The sequence below is a fragment of the Cebus imitator genome, unplaced genomic scaffold (genome assembly GCF_001604975.1).
Source record: "Cebus imitator isolate Cc_AM_T3 unplaced genomic scaffold, Cebus_imitator-1.0 Scaffold151, whole genome shotgun sequence".
Taxonomy (NCBI): domain Eukaryota; kingdom Metazoa; phylum Chordata; class Mammalia; order Primates; family Cebidae; genus Cebus; species Cebus imitator.
In genome coordinates this window covers 3,338,813-3,364,021 of record NW_016107466.1, presented here as the reverse complement: position 1 = coordinate 3,364,021, position 25,209 = coordinate 3,338,813, and the positions used below count along the sequence as shown (strand labels likewise).

The 25,209-nt window shown below is 36.8% G+C and overlaps 1 protein-coding gene across 4 annotated transcripts in view; it reads right to left on the bottom strand.

Annotated features, from left to right (window-relative positions):
* Positions 1-25,209, bottom strand: part of CDH8 (cadherin 8) — a 383,989-nt gene that overhangs the window by 148,523 nt on the left and 210,257 nt on the right. For all 4 annotated transcript variants that reach the window (XM_017543294.1, XM_037743753.1, XM_017543295.2 and 1 more), the window contains exons 5-7: positions 16,942-17,109; positions 12,909-13,096; positions 9,163-9,416 (exon numbers count right to left, since the gene is read on the bottom strand). In XM_017543294.1, the coding sequence (XP_017398783.1) occupies positions 9,163-9,416; positions 12,909-13,096; positions 16,942-17,109 (610 nt within the window). The remainder of the gene's footprint in view (positions 1-9,162; positions 9,417-12,908; positions 13,097-16,941; positions 17,110-25,209) is intronic.

Sequence of the window (25,209 nt, the reverse complement as noted above, 5' to 3'; positions counted from 1 at the left end):
TGCAGGCCATATTTTGCCAACAGGCTGACCCCTGGCCAAAGTGTAATGTAGTCAAAGTATTCACTAACATCATGAGTTTTTGTCCCTTTAGTAAGCTCTTCAGAAATAAAAAATGGTGAAGTTCCTGCATGTCGTCACTCATAAATGAGAGTTGAACAATGAGAATGTATGGATACAGGGAGGGAAACATCAAACATCTGTGCCTGTCGAAGGGAGGAAGGGTCGGGGGGAAGAGGCGGGAGAGCATTAGGACAAACATCTAATGCATGTGGGGCTTAAAACCTAGATGACGGGTTGACAGGTGTAGCAAACCACTAAGGCAGATGTACACCTATGTAACAAACCTGCACATTCTGCACATGTATCCCAGAACTTAAAGTAAAATTTAAAAAAAAAAGAAATAAAAAAAAAGAAAAAAGGTGAAATTCATATTATCATAGACAACACAGTCTATTGGCAGAAAGCATCGTGGTATTTGCATTGCTCAGTTTATTAGAATTTAGAGGACAGCCTATACACCCTCCCTCACATCAGCAAGATTCTCAGCATAGTTTAGATGCTGTGTAGAGCAAAACACAAGGTTACAAAATCTAAGATACTGCTTACATTCTCCCCTTAGACAGTGCAATGTGCCTCTGCAACTCACCTGTGAGGTCCTACAGCAAAGTCGCTGGAATTCAAACTGACCTGGTCACCCTATCTTTAGTTCAAGTAGTGATTATTAGAGTTCCATTAGGGATTCGCTGTCCTTGGATAAAGACTGTGTATCTATTTTTCAAATTTAAATGGCATAAATGCACTTTTATATTATAAGAAATGTTTTGCTAAACACTGGTTTGCAGCCTCTATGTGGAAAATTTATAGGAAGATACAATTGTGAGCCAACTGCAAGTGAAGATGCTATTTAGAGCTACACATAAAGAAATAAACCCCTTAGTTATGAATCAGTTATTATATTTCACTGAACTCCAACTGTTTCTTTCTCACTGCTTAATTTCATTCTAGCTTTTGTTATTATGCCTAGAGAAACCATTTTAACATTTTCTCGCATGCACTTTGAGTATCAAAAATTCCATCTACAAGTTTTCAGCTTTTTGCCTCTAATTGTTCCACTGGTTGCTCTAACTGCGTTAATAAATAATATTATCTGACTTCTGCTAGTTCCAGAATTCTAAGGTCCCTGCATCGCATATTATTTATTATTCCTCTAAGGAGAAAAAGGAGTCTTTTTTTACCCCAATAATTTCTTTATTATCAGAGAGGATAGAGAGAAAGAGATAGAAAATGAAGGGAGAATAAAAATATGAAACAATAATAAGTAAAATCTACCCTTCAAATTACTACAAAGTGCTCTTCAGTGTGAGATGTTTTCACTTTAACATTATTGGCATCCTTGGATAGCTATGGTTGCTTCTATTCAAAATTCATTAGGAAGTGTCTTCCTCTATGTGACATTAAAGCTCACAATTCGATTTTGTCTACCATTTTCAGATAAAAGGCTAGTTAGATAATTGTGAAGGGCTTTGGTTTTCTGGGTATATTCAACTAAACTCTTTTTTTTTTTTTACTCTAATTTTTTTAAATTGTACTTTAGGTCTGAGGTACATGTGCAGATCAGGCAGGATTGTTGCATAGGTACACACATGGCAAAGTGCTTTGCTGCTTCCATCCCCCCGTCACCTATATCTGGCATTTCTCCCCATGTTATCCCTCCCCAACCTCCCCACCACCCCGCTGTCCCTCCCTTGGCCCCCACCAACAGACCCAGTGTGTGATGCTCCTCTCCCTGTGTCCATGTGTTCTCATTGTTCAACACCTGCCTATGAGTGAGGACATGCAGTGTTTGATTTTCTGTTCTTGTGTCAGTTTGTGGAGAATTATGGTTTCCAGATTCATCCATATCCCTACAAAGGACACAAACTCATCATTTCTTATGGCTGCATAGTATTCCATGGTGTATATATGCCACATTTTCCTTGTCCAGTCTATCGTTGATGGGCATTTGCATTGGTTCCAGGTCTTTGCTATTGTAAATAGTGCCACTATGAACATACGTGTGCATGTGTCTTTATAATAGAATGATTTATAATCCTTTGGATATATACTCAGTAGTGGGATTGCTGGGTCAAATGGAATTTCTATTTCTAGGTCCTTGAGGAAGCACCACACTGTCTTCCCCAATGGTTGAACTAGTTTACACCCCCATGAACAGTGTAAAAGTGTTCCTATTTCTCCACATCCTCTCCAGCATCTGTTGTCTCCAGATTTTTTAATGATCACCACTCTAACTGGTGTAAGGTGGTATCTCAATGTGGTTTTGATTTGTATTTCTCTAATAATCAGTGATGATGAGCATTTTTCCATGTTTGTGGGCCTCATATATGTCTTCTTTTGAAAAGTGTCTGTTCATATCCTTCACCCACTTTTGGATGGGTTTGTTTGTTTTTTTCTTGCAAATCTCTTTTAGTTCTTTGTAGATTCTGGATATTAGCTCTTTGTCAGATGTGTAGATTGCAAAAATTTTTTCCCATTCTGTTGGTTGCCAGTTCACTCTAATGATTGTTTCTTTTGCTGTACAGAAGCTCTGGAGTTTAATTAGGTCCCATTTGTCTATTTTGACTTTTGTTGCCAATGCTTTTGGTGTTTTAGTCATGAAGTCCTTGCTTCCAATCTCTTTATTATAGGCTCACAAAGACAGATATTGTGACTTTATAGAAATTTCATGAAAAATGTAGGTTCAGCTGATAACAATTGAATAAAATATCAGTTAAAATATATATGAATGAATAAATGAATTAATTTGAATGAGTGAATATATTTCTGAATATGTGACTTAATGAGTTAACTATTGTTAGTTGAATTAGCAGGTATAGTGAGTTTTTTGAAACAGTGTTGGATGATTTGCTGTTTTCAAATTGGGAGATGATCATATTTTTATCTGGTAATGAGAGTGCAAGAATTAAATGAAGCAAGTGTTAATTATTTAAAAATACTAAGTTATTGCACTAGGCCCTTGTACACTGTTAGAGGGAATGCAAAATGTTGGAGCTGTTATGGAATAGAGTATGGAGGCTCCTCAAAAAATTAAAAACAGAATCACTATAGCATTCAGAAATCTCACTTCTGAGTATTTATCCCAAATAATTAAAATCAAGATATTTTAAAGATATTAGCTTTTTTAAAGGAAACAATAAATACACCATCTACTATCTAAAATAATTCCAAATTTTCTACAGTATGGATATTTTCACTTTAGCATCCTTGGATATCAGGAATATAAAGAGTGCTTTCAGGATGCTGAAAGAGGGCTTTCCTATGTTCATTCCATTTACGATAGGGAACACAACCTAAACGTTCATTGATGAATGGATAGAGAAAATGTGGTATAGAGAGACAATGAGATACAATGCATCCTTTAAAATAAAAAGAAGGAGATCCTGCAATGTGCAGCAACACGAATAAATGTTGAGAACATTCTGCTAAGAGAAATAAGCCAGTCACAAAAGGACAAGTACTACATGAGTCCACTTTTATGAGGTATCTAAAATAGTCCAATTCAAAGAATCAGAGTCAAGGATTGTGGTTGCCAGGGACTAGGGAAGGGGAAAATGGGGAGTTGCCAATCAATAGGCATAAACTTTTAGTTATCCAAAATAAGTAAGTTCTAAAGATGTTTTGTACAATGTTGTATCTATGGTTAATAATATTGTATTTTTCACTTATATATCTTACAAGATAATGGGTCTCTTATTACGTGCTCTTAACATACACACACACACACACACACATATGCTCCTTATCAAAAATGAGAGTTATTGCAAGATTGTGGAGGTAATCAATCCATACACTGTCTAGTATCTAAATTAATTCCAAGTTTTCTACAGTATGAAATATTTTCACTTCAGCATCCTTGGATATCATGAATATAAAGAGTGCTTTCAGGAGAAGTGCTGATGAACAGCCACCCTGGTAACTCAGGTAAATTATAAAAACGCCAGAATAACAGTGGGAAGAAAAAATCCAATGCTCCTGTTTGAGTGGGTATTTAATTTCAAGAGAGGAATTAGGACAGCCAAGCACTGTGGCCACCATGATTGTGTGTGCACCTCCTACTCTGCCTGCTGAATGGCTGTTATTTCCACTTCTAACTTAAGCAGCTCATGAAGCTTTATTCAAGGTTAATGCTTGGGAAACAAGAAGAAGTGATTTCCTTAGAAACAATCACATACCATCTCAAAGCCATGGTGACACCCAATACACAATCAAAATGACTTTATGAGAGGAAAAAAAAATGGACCATGGCAGATTTACATGAAAGAACTGACTTATTTTTAATACCTGGGCTAGGAATGCTTACTTTAAATATAAATAATTTGCTGCATATAACAACATTTCCAAGTGTCTGTCACGAAGAATGGGCTCAGAAAACATCAACTGTCATCATCGTATTCAACTTCCAAGATTCCATAATCTACAAGAGCATGCATAGGTATAGTGGCCAATGATAAGCAGAAACTTGGATTTAACCTCTGGTCCTGCATTTACGTGCTATATCCCCAAGTACAGGAAGCTTATCCTTTTTTAAGTTCCCTTCTTTATAAAATGGAAATAATACTGAGTATTTCTTGGAGTCATTTGTAAGAATTAAGTTAGATGATATATAATAGGAGCTTAGCATGGTCTCATTCTTCAAATAAAAACAAAATTATTTTCTCCTTTACCTTGCCCATCACAATCTGATTCACAGCCAATAGTAACAAACCCATATCAGGTGTCTAGGCAGATGAGCAAAGATCACAGCCCTTATACTCTGGTTAATTCCACAGATTTGGTTTATTTTTCTTCTTTCCTGATAGTCAACGAGGTCATTTAGAGAATGAATAGTCAATTACTTCCATAATTGGTCCTACTCCGTCATCCTAAAGTGCATAGGCACAGTTGGAGTTACAGAGATCACAGGGAAAAGAAAGGACAGTGGATAGGCATGGCACCATCCTAAAACCCGAGTGCACCCTCCAGTTCCACTTCTATTTGTGTGATACTGGGCAAGTTAGTTATTTTACCTTCAGGCTTCACATCTGTTAAATGGGTATAAATGAGACAGCCAAATGCCTAAGCAAATAAAAGGTCCCTGGAGAATCTCCGACCTGCCCTACAAGTGTTTATATCAGATGCTTTTGTGCAGATGAGGGGACTTTGTCGGAGCATGCCTGCATGCACACTGGGGGAATGGAGTGGAGCCACGGGCAGGGGGAGGAGCCTGGCCTCCAGTTCCTGTGTGTTGGCCTGGGATTCAATCTGCGAGGTGAGGAGGCTTTTAGCAGGCCTCCATCTCGCTTTGCTGTTTTTTCCTTTCTTTTTTTCCCTTTTTGCCCAGTAAAATCCTGCCCTATTCATCCTTCAATGTGTCTGTGTGCCTAAATTTTCCTGGTTTTGTGTGCCAAGAACCCAGCTTTAGCTGAACTAAGGAGCAAAATTCTGCAACAGAATGACTCCACATATATATACCAGATGTATTAGAGAATAAAATGAGTATGTTTAGCACAGTTCCTGATATATGCTAGGCACTCAGTAGTAACAATATCCATAGCAGTAGTGGGAGAAAATTAGACCAAATGAAACTGATTAGATTATTTGGCATATAACTGTCAGGGAAAAAACACATAATTCTGCACACAGTCAGCCACCTGGATGAATCTCTGCCAAAATAAGTTTTAGGTTTTTAATTTAATTTTAAGTTGTGAAACTGATGGTGGCTTACCATTTATTAACTGGTAACACTACTAGCTACCACATATTTTACTTAATAATGTCACTTAATCATCTTATTAACATTGTGAGAAAGATGATCTACTATCCCATATGGAGGAGAAAACTGAATCTTGGAGAATTCCAGAGACTAGTTCTCTGACTGGGAAGTAGTAGTGATATTTCAACCTTACTCTCCCTAAGTTCAATCCATGTCATTCTTTAAATAATTTGCACGCCTTATTTCTACATTACTGAAATACATAGTATTGCAGAAAGTAGCAAAGAACTAATTAATGTTCCTGTGAGTGAAAGGGTAAGATGACAGATTTTTCTCTATGTCACTGTTCATTTTCTCCCAGAAAGGAATATATAGACATATACATACAGATAGAGATATACTATTAGGTATAAGAATTCAAAAATATATGATATTTCTAGCTGATAATATGCTCCAAAAAGAAACTGAACCTCATGAGAAGCTGACCAACCAACAAATGACTGTGTGTTTTAGCGTGGCAAATGCTGGGATAAATGCCTTTTTGCTGGATATCAAATTAAACATTATCCTAAAAGATGGATACATTCTTGTCAATGTATAAAACACAGCAGTCCTAAAGAGAAAATAATGCATAGCTATGCATTACTCAGTAATTCCCTGAATATCCATGTCCTCTGGTTCTATCTAAAAAGGTTAAATGGCTCTAAATCTCTCTGCTAGACTTGTAAGGAACTATGCATTGCTCTGGCTAGTCAGGAAATTTAATTTTCTTCTCAAATTAACCAATTGTGCATGAAGAGAGGGAACTTGCTCTCCATGATCCAACTGGGGAGGAAGTGGGGACAGGGGACTGTAGAAATGCAGAACAGATGTTAAAAAATAAGGTTTGTGATTCTTAAGTTCTCATCCCATGGAGCCAGGCCACGTTCGATCAGAACTGTGTGGGGCCCACTTTCTGAATGACACATCAAAGGCTGCTGTGAATGCTTTGAAACAGTATTCATCCCTTCTTTGGTTAGAACCATAGAGGCTAAGGAGCTAGCACTTGCCTGACATCTATCAGAAGCACAGATATGCCTGTGTCATCAAATAGTACTTTATCTGTCCATCTCTTTCTGGTAACACAATCTCAAATCCCCTTTAGCTTGCCTGAAAATGAAATGCTTCTAAGCTGGACAGTTATTTCTAAACAGCCTCAGGCTGCCTCTACACAAACTTGCCTACCAGTAACAGTAATAAAAATATCAATAGCAATAATAATAACTAGCCACTACAATGAGAATCTTCACTTGATTCTCTGTGAACCGGAATTAGTATCAGTAAATCTCCATTTCTACATCAGTAAAATAGATTATAAACTGTGCAAACATATGTGGACCTGGATTTATAGCTAGCTCTGTCAATAAGATGCAACTCTTATTATGGTGTGAAAAGTTCCTGAAACGTCATCATTAGATGATTAAGATCATGTCTCTGCACAGTCAGTCCATTCCCACTGGTAATAAGGATTCCATGTTGGGAGCTTATATGATTGTGCTGATATTTGAACCCTTATTTTCCCTCTGGACCCTTGGCTTGGCAGACTCCTGAGCCCTTACATGCTCTTAGCTGACAAGAATAGAACTCCTGTCAAATAAAGTGCTAAAACCAGTCCTCTGATTGGTCTCTCAGTTAACCAATCTTATTTACTCCCTTCACATTCTGTCTCCTGCTTGGAGATGTAAAGAAAGTGGCAACTGCTCCTTTTTTGAGCTCCTTTGGAGGAAATTGAGAAACATAAAAACAGGTCAGATTCATCCACTCGACAAATATCATTGTCCCCATTAATGTCAGTATTCCAGCATAAAGCCATTGCATAATCTCCCTATATTTTCAGGAAATGAATACCAACATAAATTTATTTTCTTTTGGATATTCCTCCCCTTGCATTCAACACAAGGCCCATTAATAGACATAATTTTCTTAGCTAAATAAGGGGCTTTGTGTATGTCTATAGTTTGTGAAATTTCTTTAGAACTGATAATGGCCAATGGACCCTTTATCAAATCCCTAGGTAAACTTTCATCTTCGTAGAGGTTACACACTTCTGCAGGAAGTCTCCTTTGTATCCTTAAAAGCTGCAGTCCTATTTGTTATTCTGAATTTAGAAATAATTTGTGTTTAAAAACAGAAAGTGTTGTTCTGGGTAAATAATTTTTGTACAAACTCAAATAATTTTGGGTGTTGACTGTTCTGCAGAGTTTTAATCTCAGTCTCATAGTTTCAACACCCTTATGAGTAGCAGGAATTTAATACATTTTTTTAAAAAAATTGACTAAAGCCTACAGAGAATTCACTTTACCAGGGATTCCCCAAATGAAGTAATTGGAAACATGTCTGCCCTAATTATCTGTGACTTGCAAATTGAAAGGGTTTGGTATGAGCTGACATCTAACTCAGAAATTAGCTGGACAGTTCTTTAAAATTGTATTCCTCCGTCTAATTTTCACTCTCTATCTCCTTTATTTTGCAACAGATATTTCTAAGACAATATTTGAAATCCACACTCAAACACATCATTAGCCAACACTTCACCCTTGGAGACCAGCATAGAAGTTATAGATTTTCAGTGTGCTTTAGGAAGAAAGCTATTTAGCTGGAGCACCTGTCCTGTCATTTGGGTGACTGGAAAAAGAAAAAAGATGTGTAAGATACAACAGAAAAAAGAATCAAACCGAGCTTCATTTCTAAAAAAGGCAGAAACGCTTTAATAAAGAATTATTTTGCATCCTGGGAAAAATTTTTAAGCAGAAAAAGAAAAAACAAAAGGTATTTTTGAAATGGCAGAGAATGATTTTTATCTAGGAGACACCAAGCCAGATATGCTGACCGATCAGAAATGTCCAAGAAATGATAAAAAGATAATTTCAAAGCCAAACACCAAATGCAGAAATAAGATAGGAGCCTCTTAATGCATTGACACAATGGTCTCATGCCTCTAAATTCTAATATATAATTCACCATAACTGTCAAAAGAGACAGAAGAGAAACTAGCAATGCTTGCCCAAAGCTAAACAAACAAACAAAAAAAGCACAAACAAAAACATAAAAATAACAAGATCCACCCAAGTGTGTTGCAAACATTTGCAACTTTGCATTTTCATAGAGCTCTCTGAGAGCTGGAATAGCTGTATTCATTTTCATGCTCCTGGCTCTGGGCTCTATGTAGCACTTAGTAGGCACACATGCACATGTATACACACACAACACACACACACACACACACACACACACACACAGTATGTGCTAACCAACATTATTTGGTCATGTGAGCATTGTCCCAAGGACAGCCACACAGAAGGTGCACACAGTGCATTTTGTACTGATCTGCTTGTCATTTCCAGTAGCCAGTATTCCTTTTAAAAGAAAAATACCTTATAGGACTGGAAGTGATATCAGGGTCTCGAGCAGTCACTTGCCCAATCACGGAGTTTAGAGCAGCATTTTCATGAACTTCAAGGAGGTAAGTCGGTGAAGAGAAGACCGGAGGCTCATCAGCATCTTCAACGACGATTTTGACTGTCGCTGTGTCTTTAAAGGGCCCCCTGCCACTGAAACGTGGGTCAATATGTACATTGGCTGCCTCTACCTTTAGCGTATAGGATTTTTTGGTCTCAAAGTCCAGAGGCTGTTAAGAAATGACAAAGATAAATGCTTCTCACTAATGACCACAGCAGCAAGAACAAATGAGTATAATGCTGATGGATGAAAGTTATGTGCATTTGAACCCATTTGTGAGCCTTAATAGGATCACTCTCCAGTCCCCCAGATTCAGCCTGTAAATTTTACGGGCATTTATTGATATCTGTTTATTATACAAGCTCAGTGAATCTAATCTCCTATTGTTTTGTTTTGTTTTGCTCATTTCACTTGGAATTCACAAAATATTCATAGTCATGAATTGTGCCATCAAAATTTCACTTCAGAGTCATAATAAAATTTTACTAGTGACAGCATGACCTGCATACTAATCAGTCATTTAATCGGGCCTCTGCTGGTGGGAGATAAGGCAACGTCAAACACAATCTCTATCTGGGAAGAATATTTTATCATCTCTGCAACAGGGTGTGAAATGTAAAGAACTAGAAATAATCATTGTTTAGTCCAAGGAGACATTATAAAGCATAATTTAGCACTAATCCCCACAAAGAGTATTTTCTGATTTCACTTTAAAGCATTGCTGCTCTACTGACCATGTGGCTAAAATGAGGTTTATTATTTTTTAGGACATTCTTAGGTTTTCTATTATGAGTTTATGCTATGAAGCTGGTGGGCAAATAAAGAAATATGTACACCAATATCTATGTATGTTCTTGTGTTTATATTTAGAAGAAGAAATGATGTGAGTAGTATAAATAGATAACTGAGTCTAACTGTGCCCCCACCAACCACTTAAAAGCAATTTGAAATTACCTCATTACTCCATTACTGACAATATTTCTGACATATTATTACTTCATTCTGTAAAACTCTGAGAGACTTTGGTCCTTGACCTAGGTAAGTAAAGCTACATGAAAAGAAGACAGTCCCCTTCAATAAGCCAGAAGCCCACGTGCACTAGCACCTTTGTAGACCAATTCATGGTGGCTCATAATACTTCAAATTTCAAGAATGCAGGTCTGTCAAGGCTCAAAGAGACAGTAAACATACACAGTACAAATTTCTCATGAGAAATAGAACTTTAAATGTGCAATGAAGATTTTAAAAAATAAGCTAGAAGACAAACTGGCACTAGTGAAATCTTTCAGAATTCCAGGGCAAGCTTAATTATATATTCTTATTTCAAAATATTGTGTTGGATTTTACATTTGAATTTTGATCTAATGGGACTTGGCTCTTTTTTTTTTTTTTTTTTTTTTGCCATATTGTCTAGTAAACCAGGCAAGCACTCACTTTCCTATCTATTCTAAAATTACTAGGCACATGCATCCATGAATAGATCATGCAACATCAGCATATTCACAATTTGTCAATCAGCTTTACTGTAACCATTTTGCAATTTTAAACTCTTCGCAAACATTGTTAAGCATAACAGATCATGTTCTGCTTGTTCCCGCTCAACATAACGACAATGAACCCAGACAGATTCTGGTGTCCTAAGAATTTTATTGGACAAAAAAGACGGCCTACAGATTGTAGGAATACTACTCCTATGCACTGTTCTCTAGGGTAAAATACATATTTTACTTGGTGTCAAGGTGTATAGTATATGCTTCCAAGTTTATAAATAACAGCAAATAAAAATACAGCCAATGGCTAATTGTTTTGGTTTATAAGAGCACCTTAAGGCAGAAAAAGATGGGAATAATAACAATAAAAGTGACGTTAGAAATTGTTAGCCGGCCGGGCGCGGTGGCTCAAGCCTGTAATCCCAGCACTTTGGGAGGCCGAGGCGGGTGGATCACGAGGTCAAGAGATCAAGACCATCCTGGTCAACATGGTGAAACCCCGTCTCTAAAAACTACAAAAAAATTAGCTGGGCATGGTGGCGCATGCCTGTAGTCCCAGCTACTCAGGAGGCTGAGGCAGGAGAATTGCCTGAACCCAGGAGGCAGAGGTTGCGGTGAGCCGAGATCGCGCCATTGCACTCCAGCCTGGGTAACAAGAGCGAAACTCTGTCTCAAAAAAAAAAAAAAAAGAAATTGTTAGCCAAGGAAAATGTGACTCTGGGTTACTTAATTGACTCAAGTATTATACCATACTTTATTTCAAACATGACTTTTTAAATGTTTTACAGTTTTTAATGCTAAACTTTCTGGTAGAAAGATAGTGTTGCTCAACAGAAAGTTAAAATAAATGTAGACATATTTTTCAAATTTAATTTTTAAAATTATTATTTATTCGAAAGAATATTCAGAAAACTTTAGGTCTTCATTGTTAAGATTTCTTCAGTGGGGCATTTTTAGAGCAAGACCACTGGAAATAGATCTCCATGTAACTTAATGGAGATTCACATAGTAACCTTACAGTCATATGTGTGTAATGCTAATGAAGAAAGTGAAAAAAAATTATTGAATCCCAATAGTGTGGTCCACCATCTATCTTATTTGAGGACAAGCAAATCTATTTAAAAACTAGTTTGACCTACTTCATGACAAAGATTTGAAGAACAATGTTGAAGAAAATAATCAGGACAAGGATCAAAGAGTATTTTCCTTGCAAATGTTTTGTTACTATAATGTAATGAACTATGCCATACGCATTTCTTGTGAGTATAGATTTTATTATGAGAAATATAAATGGAAAATATTGTACAGAATTTTTTACATCTACCATAGAAACAAGAGACAGCTAACAAAAGAAGTCTCAAATTTTCCTATATTATATGTGCTTGTTATGAAGATGTTTCTTTCTTCAATGGTAGCTCCCTTCCCAGAAGTAAGGGAAAGATGAACTTCATTTCCCATAATGCTCAAACCTCTGAGTTATAGTTTTGAGTATGCACTGGTAGCAGGGTTGGCCCTGTCCTTCAGGCACTAGGGCAAGCCAGGAAAACTGAACCTGAATGTTCTGTCTGTATATTTATTTATTTATTTTTTAGTTCCCATGAAAGCACAGCCTTCCTAAGGACTTGGGAAGCTTCACTGTATTTGGGGAAGATACTTCAGGAAGCAAGAGTTCAAACGTGAAGAGAGACATATACAGAAAGACTAAAAGCCACTGAACTTGTCGCCTCTGTGGGCAACTGAGGCCTGTTCTCACTGTTCTCATTGTTTACAACCTTAAACAATGTGCCTCAGAATAGTTTCTCCAAACAATAGTAACTTTCCACCAATTTTTCTCCCCGTTTGGTGGCGGGCTGCCTTCAGAGGGTATTGACTTCCCCACATGGCTGAAGGGCCCTGTACAAGGACTAAGTAAATTCCTGTGGTTATGGGTAATGGGGAAGTTGGGGGACCAGCATTATTACGGTAGCTATTTAGAGATCTTTAGCTGAAATGTGAAGTGGGCTCAAGAGATAAGGGGCGCCAAAAGGACTTTGGTTACTTTGTCTTACTACTCAAAGCTAAACATCTACCAGCTGTACCGTTCTGTCAGTAAGTCCACACAAGTCCCTCAAATTTAAAACTCAAGTTTCAAAGAGGTATTTTGAAGAAGAATAAAAGTTTTCTTAGCTTACTTTTCTTAGTCTTATAATGCCATCCTGAGCCTGGGCATCAGAAGTGATTTCAAAAAGTGCTGTTCCATCTCCATCAATGATGTCATATGATGATTGTGCATTTTCACCAATATCCTGGTCATTGGCCTTCACCCTTCCTATTGCAGTGCCAAGAACCACGTCTTCTGGTACTGAGAAGTGATACAGGCCTTTAAAAAAAGGAGAAGCAATGAGTGTTGCACAAATTTCAACCATTCATTCATTCATTTGGCAAATATCTGTTGGGCACCTCCTTTGTTCTAGGTATTTTTATAGATGCTACCAAAAAAGTGATGGAAAAGACAGAAATACCCATTTCCTTTATGGAATGTTCAGTCTTTTAACTGAACCAGAGACAAACAGTTCCCAGAAGAAGGCATGATCCGTTTTCAAGGCTCTTCTGAGATATGAAACTTATTCAACCATATGTTTACCAAGTATATATTTGGAGCAGTTATATCAAGATTATTAGTGAATCTATGTGTATACTTTTTCCTGTCTGCTATATAATCACAATTACTGCCCATGGGGATATTCGTTGTTGCCAACATAAAATATTAAGCTAATTTCAACACAGAAAGATACAATGCGTAACACACTGGAAGTCGCTTTTGAATTTACCTTTGTATATACAGACTTTTAGACCATTTTTGATAAAATTCAATTACTGAACTGCTGCGCCCCACAGCAAACTGCTCAGACACATGAAACACACCTCTTGTTACTAAAGTCCTCATTGCTCTGAAGACAAAAATCCTGTCTTCAACACTTCTAGGCAAAATACAATTACAGTGTATATTCACTCTCCTATGGGGGCAATAAAGTGCATCTAATTAGTGGCATTAGTAGATTTTGATTCAAGTCACTTTAGTTGTTTTACTGCTGTCACTCATTTTCATTGGTATAGAGGAAGTTGTTGGTGCCCCAACCATAACCCCTGGCCATTACTACTCTAGTGCACACCTGTCTTACATCTAACTGCCACTCCTGCATTTTTTTGCCTGAGGGTTATTTCTGGCCTTCAGAACCCATTTTGCCCACTGAATGTCAGGGCAGAAATGCCAGAAAATTAATGCTTTCTGCAGAATCAGCCCTCAAAGACTCACAGGAGTTAGTATGTAAAATTCTAGGTCTCTCCTTTTTGTGGTAGGATAACTTTCAGTTTTTTCTTTTCTTTTCCTTCTGTACAATGGTTCAGACTTTCTCCAATGGGATAAAGTTCCTGGTAACACACAGTGGTAGCTGACTCAATAATACACCTTTTTTGGCTATTTTTTTTTCTTTCTCTCCTTTTTACACTGGCATTTGTTGGTCCCATCTCCAAGTTACATTTACAATCAAATTCTTGTCTCAGTGTCTGTTTCTGGGGAACCCAAACTCAGAAAACCAAAAAGTTTTAGTCCCTTTGTAACCACAACAAGAGAAAATTAAACATTCAATGAACTAAAAACCCAAAAGGAAAAATAAAATCTGGAGAATATTGCCTAATCTAGTTTGAACTCAAATCCACTGAGACCCTTGGATAAACTAAGGCTCATTATACTCAACATAACAGTAAAGTTTCTTGCAGCACTAACACCCCTTTACTTAATAATGGGATAAAAGCATCTCTCTCATAATCACAAAGTTATGGGACTGGGTATTAGAAACATTTTCCAAATAGTTTTGCCATAAGGTAGGGACTGAAAATCCTCACGTTAAGCAGTCTCCCAGTTTTCTCATAATTGGTATAATGAGTCCATTTCCTACAAACTTTATATTCCAGGTAAGGTTTGAGATGATCCCTTTCAGTATGCTTATTAAACAAATAAGCCAGCAAGGGACCATGCCGTGCTGCTAGTCCTACATCGGGAGCACTGGGAAGCCAAGCAAATGGAACATTTCTTTATCCACTCCTGCTCCTATTCTGTGTCTTCTCCTCATCAGTGTGATCATAGCTAATAATTACTATCTCTAAGAACAGGCACACTTTTGAAATTGATCTGCCACTATTGGATTGAACAATCATCTTTGAAATATTGTTTCTTGCATTAGTCACTGTAATGACAACCACGAAGACAAAAAAAAAAATGAGGGACAGAGAAATGGCGTTCTCCGTTTCAATAATTTTGTTTAAAAGGATTGCATTGTTGTCTGATTTATGAATTGCCAGATGTAAAAATTCTAAAAGTCTTAATGAAAATGCATCTCTTTTAATTTTTTTCTGGCTTGAAATTTCTTCAGATAAATTCTCAAAGATATCTCAAATGTGTCATTTTCAAGATCCATACACATTTCTCTCTCTTACATTCTCTTCTTATTACACACTTTCCCTCTCCCCCTGCCTTCACCTTCCCTCCTTTATCTCTTTAAAAACCAGTTTTTCTATGGTATTTCCTATAACAACAAATAGCACCAACATGCATCTAATTTTTCATGTTAGAAATATGATTATCTATCTTTCTAAACTGAAAATGCAATCTATCCTTAGACTTTTGTCCTCTATAACTCAACTATGCATCACACCCATATACTTTTCTCTGCATACAACACAACCACCCTTGCTTGCCAGGGATACCATCACCTTTATGTGAATGATTGCAAATAAGTCTTTAACTGGCTGCAAAGAAAAGAAGACATTGTAAGAAGGCCAGATTTAATTCCTTTCCAATTCCAATTTCCCTGGAACCAGAACCTGTCACTCAACCTAGAATTTAAAATCTTTAAATGGCTTCCTAATGATCTTAGGATAAAGGTCCTCATACTTAAAATGGCCTTCAAATCTAAGTATGACTAATTTCCGACTAACCTAACTCTCCAGACTCTTGCTCCAGCACTTTCCCCTGCCACTCTCTACTTCAGCTGCAGTGAAATTATTTCCATCCCTATACAGGGCTGTACACCATCCTTTCACAGGGCTTCTTTTGTTTTATTATTGACTACCTTTAAGGTGTACCCTGTGATGTTTTGATAAAAGAAATTACTGCCTTGGAAAGATGTCCACACTTTCATATTTATTGCAGGATTATTCAGAATAGCAAAGAAATGAGTATTACGCAAGTATCCACTGACAGAGGAATGGCTAAAGAAATTGTGGTGTATATTTATACAATGAAATTTTATTCAGCCTTTAGAAAGGAGATCCTGTCATTTGTAACAACATAAATGAACCTAGAGGAAATTATATTAAGTGAAATAAGTCAGATCGAGGGGAAAAAAAGTCCTGCCTGATCTTACTTATAAGTGGAATCTTTAAAAAAAGTAAATAAGTATGTAGACACAGGGCTTTTGAATATCTTTTTTAGCTTCACTACTCATCCTCCCTCCCATGCCTTCACCTTGTTCCGGTTAACTTTATTCACTTTTTCATATCCCACTTTAAGAGTCCCTATGTCAGAAGGCCCTTATCCAATCATGTCTCTGTCATATTACTTGAATAAATGCTCAGAAGAAAGTGTTCTCTGAGAGTATGAGAAAGTCACCAAATAATGATTGTCTCCCTGATTCTTTTACATTGTCTGCCCAGAATGCATGCTGTTGAAATTTCCAAGGCAGAGCATGGCTTTAGCAAGGAAGAGTGGAGTCTAACTGGTATCCTCCCAGTTGTGGGAAGGAGGAGTGTACGTTTTACAGCAAGCCTACTGCATATTTGTCTTCCCTACCTCAGGCACTAGAGATTTGATTTCCTTTATTAAACAAATGGGACTAATGATAGCGCAATATCTGAGCTTCATTTTCATCATTCTCTCAAGCTTTCGTAAAGACAGCGCGCAAAAGAGAAAGGAGCGCGCAGCTGGCAGTCAGGCGTACTGGTACTAATTCTTACTAACCATGTGCTTGATAATTAGAATTTTATCAACTGCTTTGTAATCTGTAAAACAGGAATAAGTTTAGTATCAAAATCATGCCATACCTGGCACTTAATAAGCCACTCAATGGTTGCTGTCAGGTTTTTAAATAGCACTAAAAATTATAATATAAATTCAAATGGAAACATCATACCAAGATTCTCACCCAGTGCAGGAAATTAACTTACTCTGTGCAAATTTTGGAGGATTGTCATTAACATCAGTAAGAGTCACTGTAAGTGTTGTGGTTCCAGACAGGCCACCAGAGTGTCCACCCATATCTTTGGCTTGGATAACAACCAGGTATTCCTCCTTGGCTTCTCTGTCCATGTTGGGAAGGGCAGTTTTTATAATAGCTGAGGGGGAAAATGGAAGAATCACTTTCAGTCAGAGAGCTAATTCAAAAACGAAAATATTAATCTCAGACATGCACACACATAAACATGCGAGCATACACCAAGTCCCTACTCAGATAATTTTCTGTGTTCTTCTGACATTTGATTGGTGTGTGCCTGATGTATCAAGGAGAAAGATTACATAGACATTTACAGATAACTTGCAAAAATATATTTTATAATGTATAAAAAAGAACTTGAAAAAATATATAGTAGAAAGTAAACTGAATGGCATACCCTTGCCTACCAAATTAAAAAGTATATCATAACCCAGCCTCATTTATCCCAGAAAGCCCTGGAAGTGAAAGAATCCTCCAATTTATCATGGATTCCAATTCCCCTACAAAAGGAGTAAATACACAAATGGCTTGAAGGCTCTGAGGTCAAAGATAAATTATTCTGAAATTCACAAATACATTAGAGAGATGAAATAAATAAATGCATCTTAGAATTAACTCAGATGAATAAAATACCAATCAGAATTAATATAGTCAAGTGTCTAAGTTCTAATCTACTGTTCAACTATGTTTATATTTTAATTGTTTAAATACCTCTCCTCTTTGCAAAAGAATCAAACATTTTAGAAACATAGAAAGATATAGGAAAAGGTAAGTAAAATATAAAATTACATAAAATACGATAAAATTAATCACTGCTCAAATCTTAACGTTTTTTCTTCTGATATATATTCAGGGTTTCATGTGGGTTTTTCTGTTTGTTTCACTAGTAATTTAATATTCTTGTTAAAGATCCAAAATTTGCTTAGATACTCCTTAAGTTATTTTGAAAATCAAAGGTATTTAGCTCTGTCTCTACTGCCACATATTTTTTCAGAGGTAATGCTGACATTTTGATGTGCAAAATTCCCAGGCAAGATATGATATGTACATACACACAAATGTGCATATAAATATTTAAACACAGACATGATCATAATGTAGGCAGCATTCTGAGACTTACTTTTTCTCACAGGAGATGTTTTTGAAACACTTTTTCATCACTGCATAGAGGTTCACCTCACTACTTCCCACAGTTGTATAATTTTTCATTGTACAATATACGGTACCTGAGTAAAGCCTTCCCATATAGATAGATGTTGCAGTTATTTCTTATTTTCTCATGTCAAACGACTGAGATATGTATTAGTATGATAACATTGTATTTGTTTATTTCCTGAATTTTTACTTAACTCTGTGTGATAAGATGCCCCTTCCCCATATTGCTAAATGTCCACAATAAAACATATTTTGGCTAGTCCATAATATATCCATTGAATCAATGTGTGTTACATCTCTGGACAAGTTAAAAGAAAAATGTCCAGATTAAAGATAATGTACCCCCTTCACTTCTAACCAAGGGGCACTGTACATGTTCAGTTCAAATTGAAGCTGAGCCATTGCCTTGGCCACTTCTGAAGTTGTATTTTTTTTTTATGGCTCCTATGGTTTACTTAAATTATCTGTCTATACAAGCATTGGAAGGATTTCAAGTCCCTGAATCATTTAAGTAGCAACTGAGTCCCAGGAGTGACCAGGGAAATATAATGCACCTATGCAGGGAGCAGGCTCTGGGAAGAACTGTGAGTTCTCAGACACTTTATTAGACTCTGACACAACTTTAATAATAGAGCTTCCCATTCAGGGAGTACTGAATTAGATAACCTTGCTTATTTGGAAACATTTGTAATAATATGATGATATTTTTCAATGTAATGCTTTGTTTCAGCATTTGATCACATCATAATATAACTCATAGATCATACCTATATACTTAAAAATAAAAACAGAAAGAAAAGTAGAAATATAGCAATCATTCAGATTTAGATTACTGTGAGGCATTGTTGAGAAGAAAATAAACAGATAAGCAAAACACAGCAACAAAGATAACAAAACCTCATTATATTAGCATGTTGAGATACCAAGATAGCTATTCTGCTATGAATATGCATTTTCACCACCTAGAATATTTTCATTATGGCTCAGATTTTCAGTTAAAAACGATTAAAACATTGTTTTCCTCCCGTGACAGTTACATGAATGCTTGTACCACCACATTCTAAGGTCATCACCAAAGGCCATCCATTGGACTTTGCAATTTGACATGAAGCTTCTAATAATCAGAGCAAAATATTGTAGTTCTCCAAGGAAGGCAGCAATTTTTTTCAAGAAAGTTGATGACGTGAAGCCTCTGCATGAGACTTCTTAGGTTATTTGCATAAAAGAACTCCAACTTCTCCGAGTCAAAAAAGATTGGTATGTGTTATTCTCATGGTTTCGTTTATATATTGTGAAAGTGAAAATGTAAAATTAAACAAAACTGTGATGTCTTTCAGGCATTTGGAATTAAAATAGATTTTTTTCTACTCACTTGGAAATAACACCTTTGGGTTAGCCTCTACAAGTTATATCAGAATATAAGTGAAGCATCACAGTGGAGAATCTTTTTATCAAATAGGACAAGAAATGCTTCATGGGACTTTATCAATTGGAAAAGTCTTTTTACCCTCCAGCATTGAGGTATACAGCTTCATACTACCTAAGAGACATATACAGCTGACCCTCGAACAACACAAGAGGTTTGGGGCATTGACCCCATGTGCAGCTGAAAATCTGAATGTCACTTTTGACTCCCCCCCAAAATTTAAATGCTAATAACCTACCATTGACCACAAATCTTACTGATAAAACAAACAGTCGATTAACATATAAATAGAATAGTGTCAGAGACCTTGTGAGCCAGAACAATTCCATCTTGAATAGGAGCTAGGTAAGATAAGGCTGAGACCTTCTGAGCTGCATTCCCATACCGTTAAGGCATTCTAACTTAGAGGATGAGCTAGGGAGCCAGCACAAGATACAGATCATAAAGACCTTGCTGATAAAACAGGTTGCAGTAAAGAAACTGGCCAAAATCCACCAAAATCAAGATAGCAACAAGAGTGACTTCTGGTTGTCCTTACTGCTACACTCCCACCAATGCCATGACAGTTTACAAAGGCCATGGCAACCTCAGGAAGTTACTCTACATGGTCTGAAAAGGATAGGCATGAATAATCCATCCCTTGTTTAGCATATAATCAAGACGTAATCATAAACATGGGCAACCAGCAGCCCTCAGGGCTTCTCTGTCTATAGAATAGCCATTCTTTTATTCCTTTACTTTCTTAATCAACTTGCTTTCACTTTATTACACAGATCCACCCTGAATTCTTTCTTGCGTGAGATCCAAGAACCCTCTCTTGGAGTCTAGATTGGGGCTCTTTTCCTGTAACAATAGCATTGACATACCTTTTATGCATTCATGACCTTCATTTTTCTTATTTTTTTTTATATTTTAGGCTACATGGTTCATTTGTCAATTTTTGTAAATTACTGAAAATCTCAGAAAAATTTCCAAAATACATGATGAAAAAAATATGCATGTAAGTGGACCCTCAGAGTTTAAACCTGTGTTGTTCAAGGGTCAACCATGTATTTTCAAGTTTGATTCTGCTCATAAATGCTCCCCTCATAATTGAAGTCAAGCAAGTTTGTTTTTTTTTGTTTGTTTGTTTTGTTTTGTTTTGTTTGAGACGTAGTCTCTATTGCCAAGCTAGAGTGCAGTGGTGCAGTCTCGGCTAACTGCAACCTCCAACCTCAAGCAATTCTTCCGCCTCAGCCTCCCGAGTAGCTGGGACCACAGGCACGTGCCACCATGTCCTGCTTTTTTTTGTATTTTTAGTAGAGATGGGGTTTCACTATGTTGGCCAGGATGGTCTCGATCTCTCGACCTCATGATCCGCCCGCCTAGGCCTCCCAAAGTACTGGGATTACAGGCGTGAGCCACCGCACCCGGCCTGTATTTTTTACCTTAGTCTTAAACTTACTAACTTTGCAACCATGAATAAATTACTGAACTCACCAGAACTCTATATCCTTTCAGCAATAATAATCAGCTTCTCACTGTGGATATTCCAAGATGCTATGAGATAATTCAGGCAAAGTTCCTGGTACACAGTAGTCACCCAACCACACTGTTAAGCTTCCCCAACCAGAATTTTTAATGCTTATGTGGATAATGGTTAGAATACAGAATATTCTCCAATTGCTCCTACAAGTTCACTGCCCAGTGCTGTCCACCTAGTGTTGGCATGGAAGGGTGGCCATAAGAGATTGTCTCAACTAACTCCCTTACTCTCTGGCTTTTTGTTAGGTTCCACCAACATACATTAGCCTAGGAGGTTGTATGAATTACTCCCACAAAGACTCCTCCAAAGACTTTATTCCTGTATTTGGCCACTCAGGTTATTATTTACAGATATCATTGAAGTAAAATTCTACCTGGTGTCAAATAACTGCCACCTTCCTTTGCTCCTTAAGGTCTAGGAGTCTTGGTGATACTTCTCTTGCTAGCATCTGGTGCTGCATTCTTCCATGAAGGTCTCTCTTAACTGGGCCATACCTTTGTCAATAGTCCCTTTGTTAAATTCTCCTCAATTGTCTCATTCCTGACTAGATCCTAAAATATACGGTTACAATACTGAGACTTTGTCCAAGTGCCAGACATTTTGCCCACATATCACTCTTACACAGACATCTACAGTTCAAAAATACTTCAGTGTAATAATGTACTGTGGTCCAGACCCGCTCCTTAAGAAGGCAGGGCAGATTGCTTTCTTACCTGTAAAATGAGAGTAATACCCATTCAGTTAAGTGAGTTGCTCAAGATGACCCCATTGGGAAGCTGCACCTCTGAGAGTCGTTGCATCTCTTCTTTTCTTCTGCAACGTTGGGAGTAGTTTTTCTGATTTCTAAGGCGAGTAGGGGGGCTCTCCAAGCCTTCTTTAGAGCATGCAGCAGAGTTAATTGACTTAAGTTCAAACTGAATAATGAAAAGCTCTTGCTTTCCTGAGTCCACTGCCTCTAGTCTCAAACCCATGACTAGCAGAAACTCATTAAAAAATCCAAGACAGAATTTGTGGAACCCTTTTTATGCTACTTTGTGGCTGTAAAGCAGGATAGAGGAAACTACGATTGCCCTGGATCCTCTTATTTTTCTCTTTGTGCTGTGGCTTATTTACACATGGTACTTAACTTTACTACTCCTATTCACAATGTATTTTGCTTCCATAGATATTTCAAGATATCGACAAGCTCCTAAAATAGAAGATGAAAATAGGCTTACAATTTCCTTCTACTTCTTTTCTCCTGCTTTGGCTAGCTTATCTCCTAAGGACTAGTAGCTTCAGGCTGTTTCTTTTATGGAAATAAATGTGTTTGACGAGAAACTCTGTCCAGTAAAACAAATGAATGAGTAAATAAAATTATGGAGAAGAGAGAACTCCCCTATTTTAAAAATAATTGCTTGGTATGAAATACAACCTAATATACAAAATATAGTAATTAGGGAAGACTATTTTCAAATTTGAGAAGGATTTAAGCTCTCAGATTTGAGAAGTCAAAAAATTTGAACTATGAATGCTAAAAAGTGGCTTAAATCATCAGTAAAATGGCATTGCTTACCCATTTTCAACTTTTATTCTAAAAAGCAAGAGAGAAGATTCTGACTCACTAGTTGCCAAAATAAACTAATTTAAAGCAAATTTTGATGGTGCTACTTTGAATAACCTCCCATTGCCCAAGACTTAAATCATGTCTATCTTTTTCGGTGATTGGTCAAGCAGCAGTAGTATCCACGTCCCTAGCATGCTTATAGTCACACATTCTCAATACTCAGCAACATGTTCAGAAGCTCACATAAATTTAAGCTTCCATTATGCCAATGTGGCGACCACGTTAGTGTTCCCTTTTAGGAGAAGCAATAAGACCAAATGCTTTCTTCTGAAGCAATTAATAAAATTCTTGATGAGGTTATTTGATAAATAACCTCACAATAAAGAAAATAGCTTAGATCATTTTTCAGCATAGAAATTCCAGAATAAGACTGTTGAATTGATAACATCATCTGATCGCATCTTTTATTTTTTACTTTTGTAAATTTTCAACTCAGTAATGGCTCTAGGGTTTAGATTTAGATCCATTTGTAATCAGCTAGCCTTGGACTAACGACAGGATATCCCCAGGACAAACTTTCCTTGAAAATGTGGGGCTGTAACATTTTGCAGTTTTGAGAAGGGAAAATCACACTTGGTATTCAGGGGTCCTGAAGTCTCAGTAGCTTAAGCTGCCTAGGAGTTCCAAATGAGGGAATACAAACCATTATATTTTAGAAGTTTTCCTGGAACTTCCTTTTGAAAATTCAAGCAAATAAGATAATTCAATTAATGAGAACCTTCCATTCTCCATGAAGTTAATTCAATGGAAATTTGAACCTGACACTGAGGGTAGAAGAAGATTGGAGGGGCCGGTGGCAGTGAATTCCAGTAGAATTACAAGGAAAAGGAGGATCATCTTGCTTTGAAACCAACATTCATTACCTTGCTGTGAATAGACGGATGTGTTTGATTCTCCTGTATTTAAGACATGATTTTATCTTCAGGTTATTCAATCAAATGGAGATTTTCCTGGTTCAGGAGCTTAAGAATTTAAATCCTAGACTGGCCTAAGTTCCTCTTAGTGCTCAACAGCTGCTCCTTATGTCTCATCATCCAGGGAGTACTTCTGATTAGAATCCAGCTTCAGTCATTTCAAAAACATTAAACTTGTGTGTGTGTTCTTTTTTCTTCCCATTGTCTTTGGCGTTATCATTTGAGAAGCATTTTGTATCCGTCACGAAGATTTCTTTTTATAATTTCTGTGATATCACCAGATTGAGAGGCTTCACGAGAAAGGCAAGGGGATGCTGATTGACTCTTTTGTCATTTTGAAGGCTGATTACTGTAATTCACTCTTCACGGGTCTCCCAGATTGTGCTGTTCAAAGATTGCAGTTGATATAAAATGCTGTGCTAGACTCCTCTTTTGAATAAGACTTGTTGAACACATTATCCTGGTTATGAAACCACTAGCTTTGTTATCCCCAAAAACCCTTTCAAATTCAATGTGCAATTATCATTTTATTATCTGTGAAAAGAGGTCTTTTACTTATGAGGTTAAGAGGTAAAATGTTATAAGAGACAATTCTTTGATGGGGAGGGGGTCGTGTCTTGTACCCGTACTTTCTGCGAGCTATGTGATTTGTGCTACATGCTACCAGTTATTAAGAATAAAGTGTATATAGCCAGAGATACTTTCACACATGCCTGCCTCACCACTGAATAACAGAATCACAACAGTGTCTAACTTGCACAGATATACCACAAAAGAAAAAATGCAACACTTAGACAAATACTTTAGAAAATAATTTGGCCTACATAAGGCTCAAAGAAAATGGCATTTCCTTTACTTGGTGACTAATAATTTATGATTTAGATAGATAGGAGAGAGATTATAGAGACAGATAGATAGCTGGATAGATAGGAAAATAGAGAGATAGATAAATAGATTGATATATAGATTGACTTGAATTTGGAGAAACTGTATCTGCTGTTCTACATTTCTGGTGACTTTTTAAAATATAACAACCCATTTGGAAATACAGTTGATCCAGTGAATCAGCAATCAAAAGTTTGTTTATGCATTTTGATCAGTATTTTTAAAACTAAGAACTTATTCTAAGAAAATTATAAATTTTATTTTCTTTTGGCCACTAATATTTTTATTTTTAGATGTTCACTTTTCAGTACAATATTTTTTAAAAGAAAACAGTTTAAATAATAAGAAGAAAAATATTCAATTAGTGCTTAAGTTTATAGATGTCAAAGGCAGACCATATAAATCAGACATTAAAAACTGTTATAAAGATGCTATTATAAATTATTACATTATAAAAATTTTTAGTATTATTTTGAATTTTATATGTCCTGATTAGTCTGTGGCATAATGTGCATATAAAAATTTGGAATAGCCGGGCGCGGTGGCTCAAGCCTGTAATCCCAGCACTTTGGGAGGCCGAGGCGGGTGGATCACGAGGTCAAGAGATCGAGACCATCCTGGTCAACATGGTGAAACCCCGTCTCTACTAAAAATACAAAAAATTAGCTGGGCATGGTGGCACGTGCCTGTAATCCCAGCTACTCAGGAGG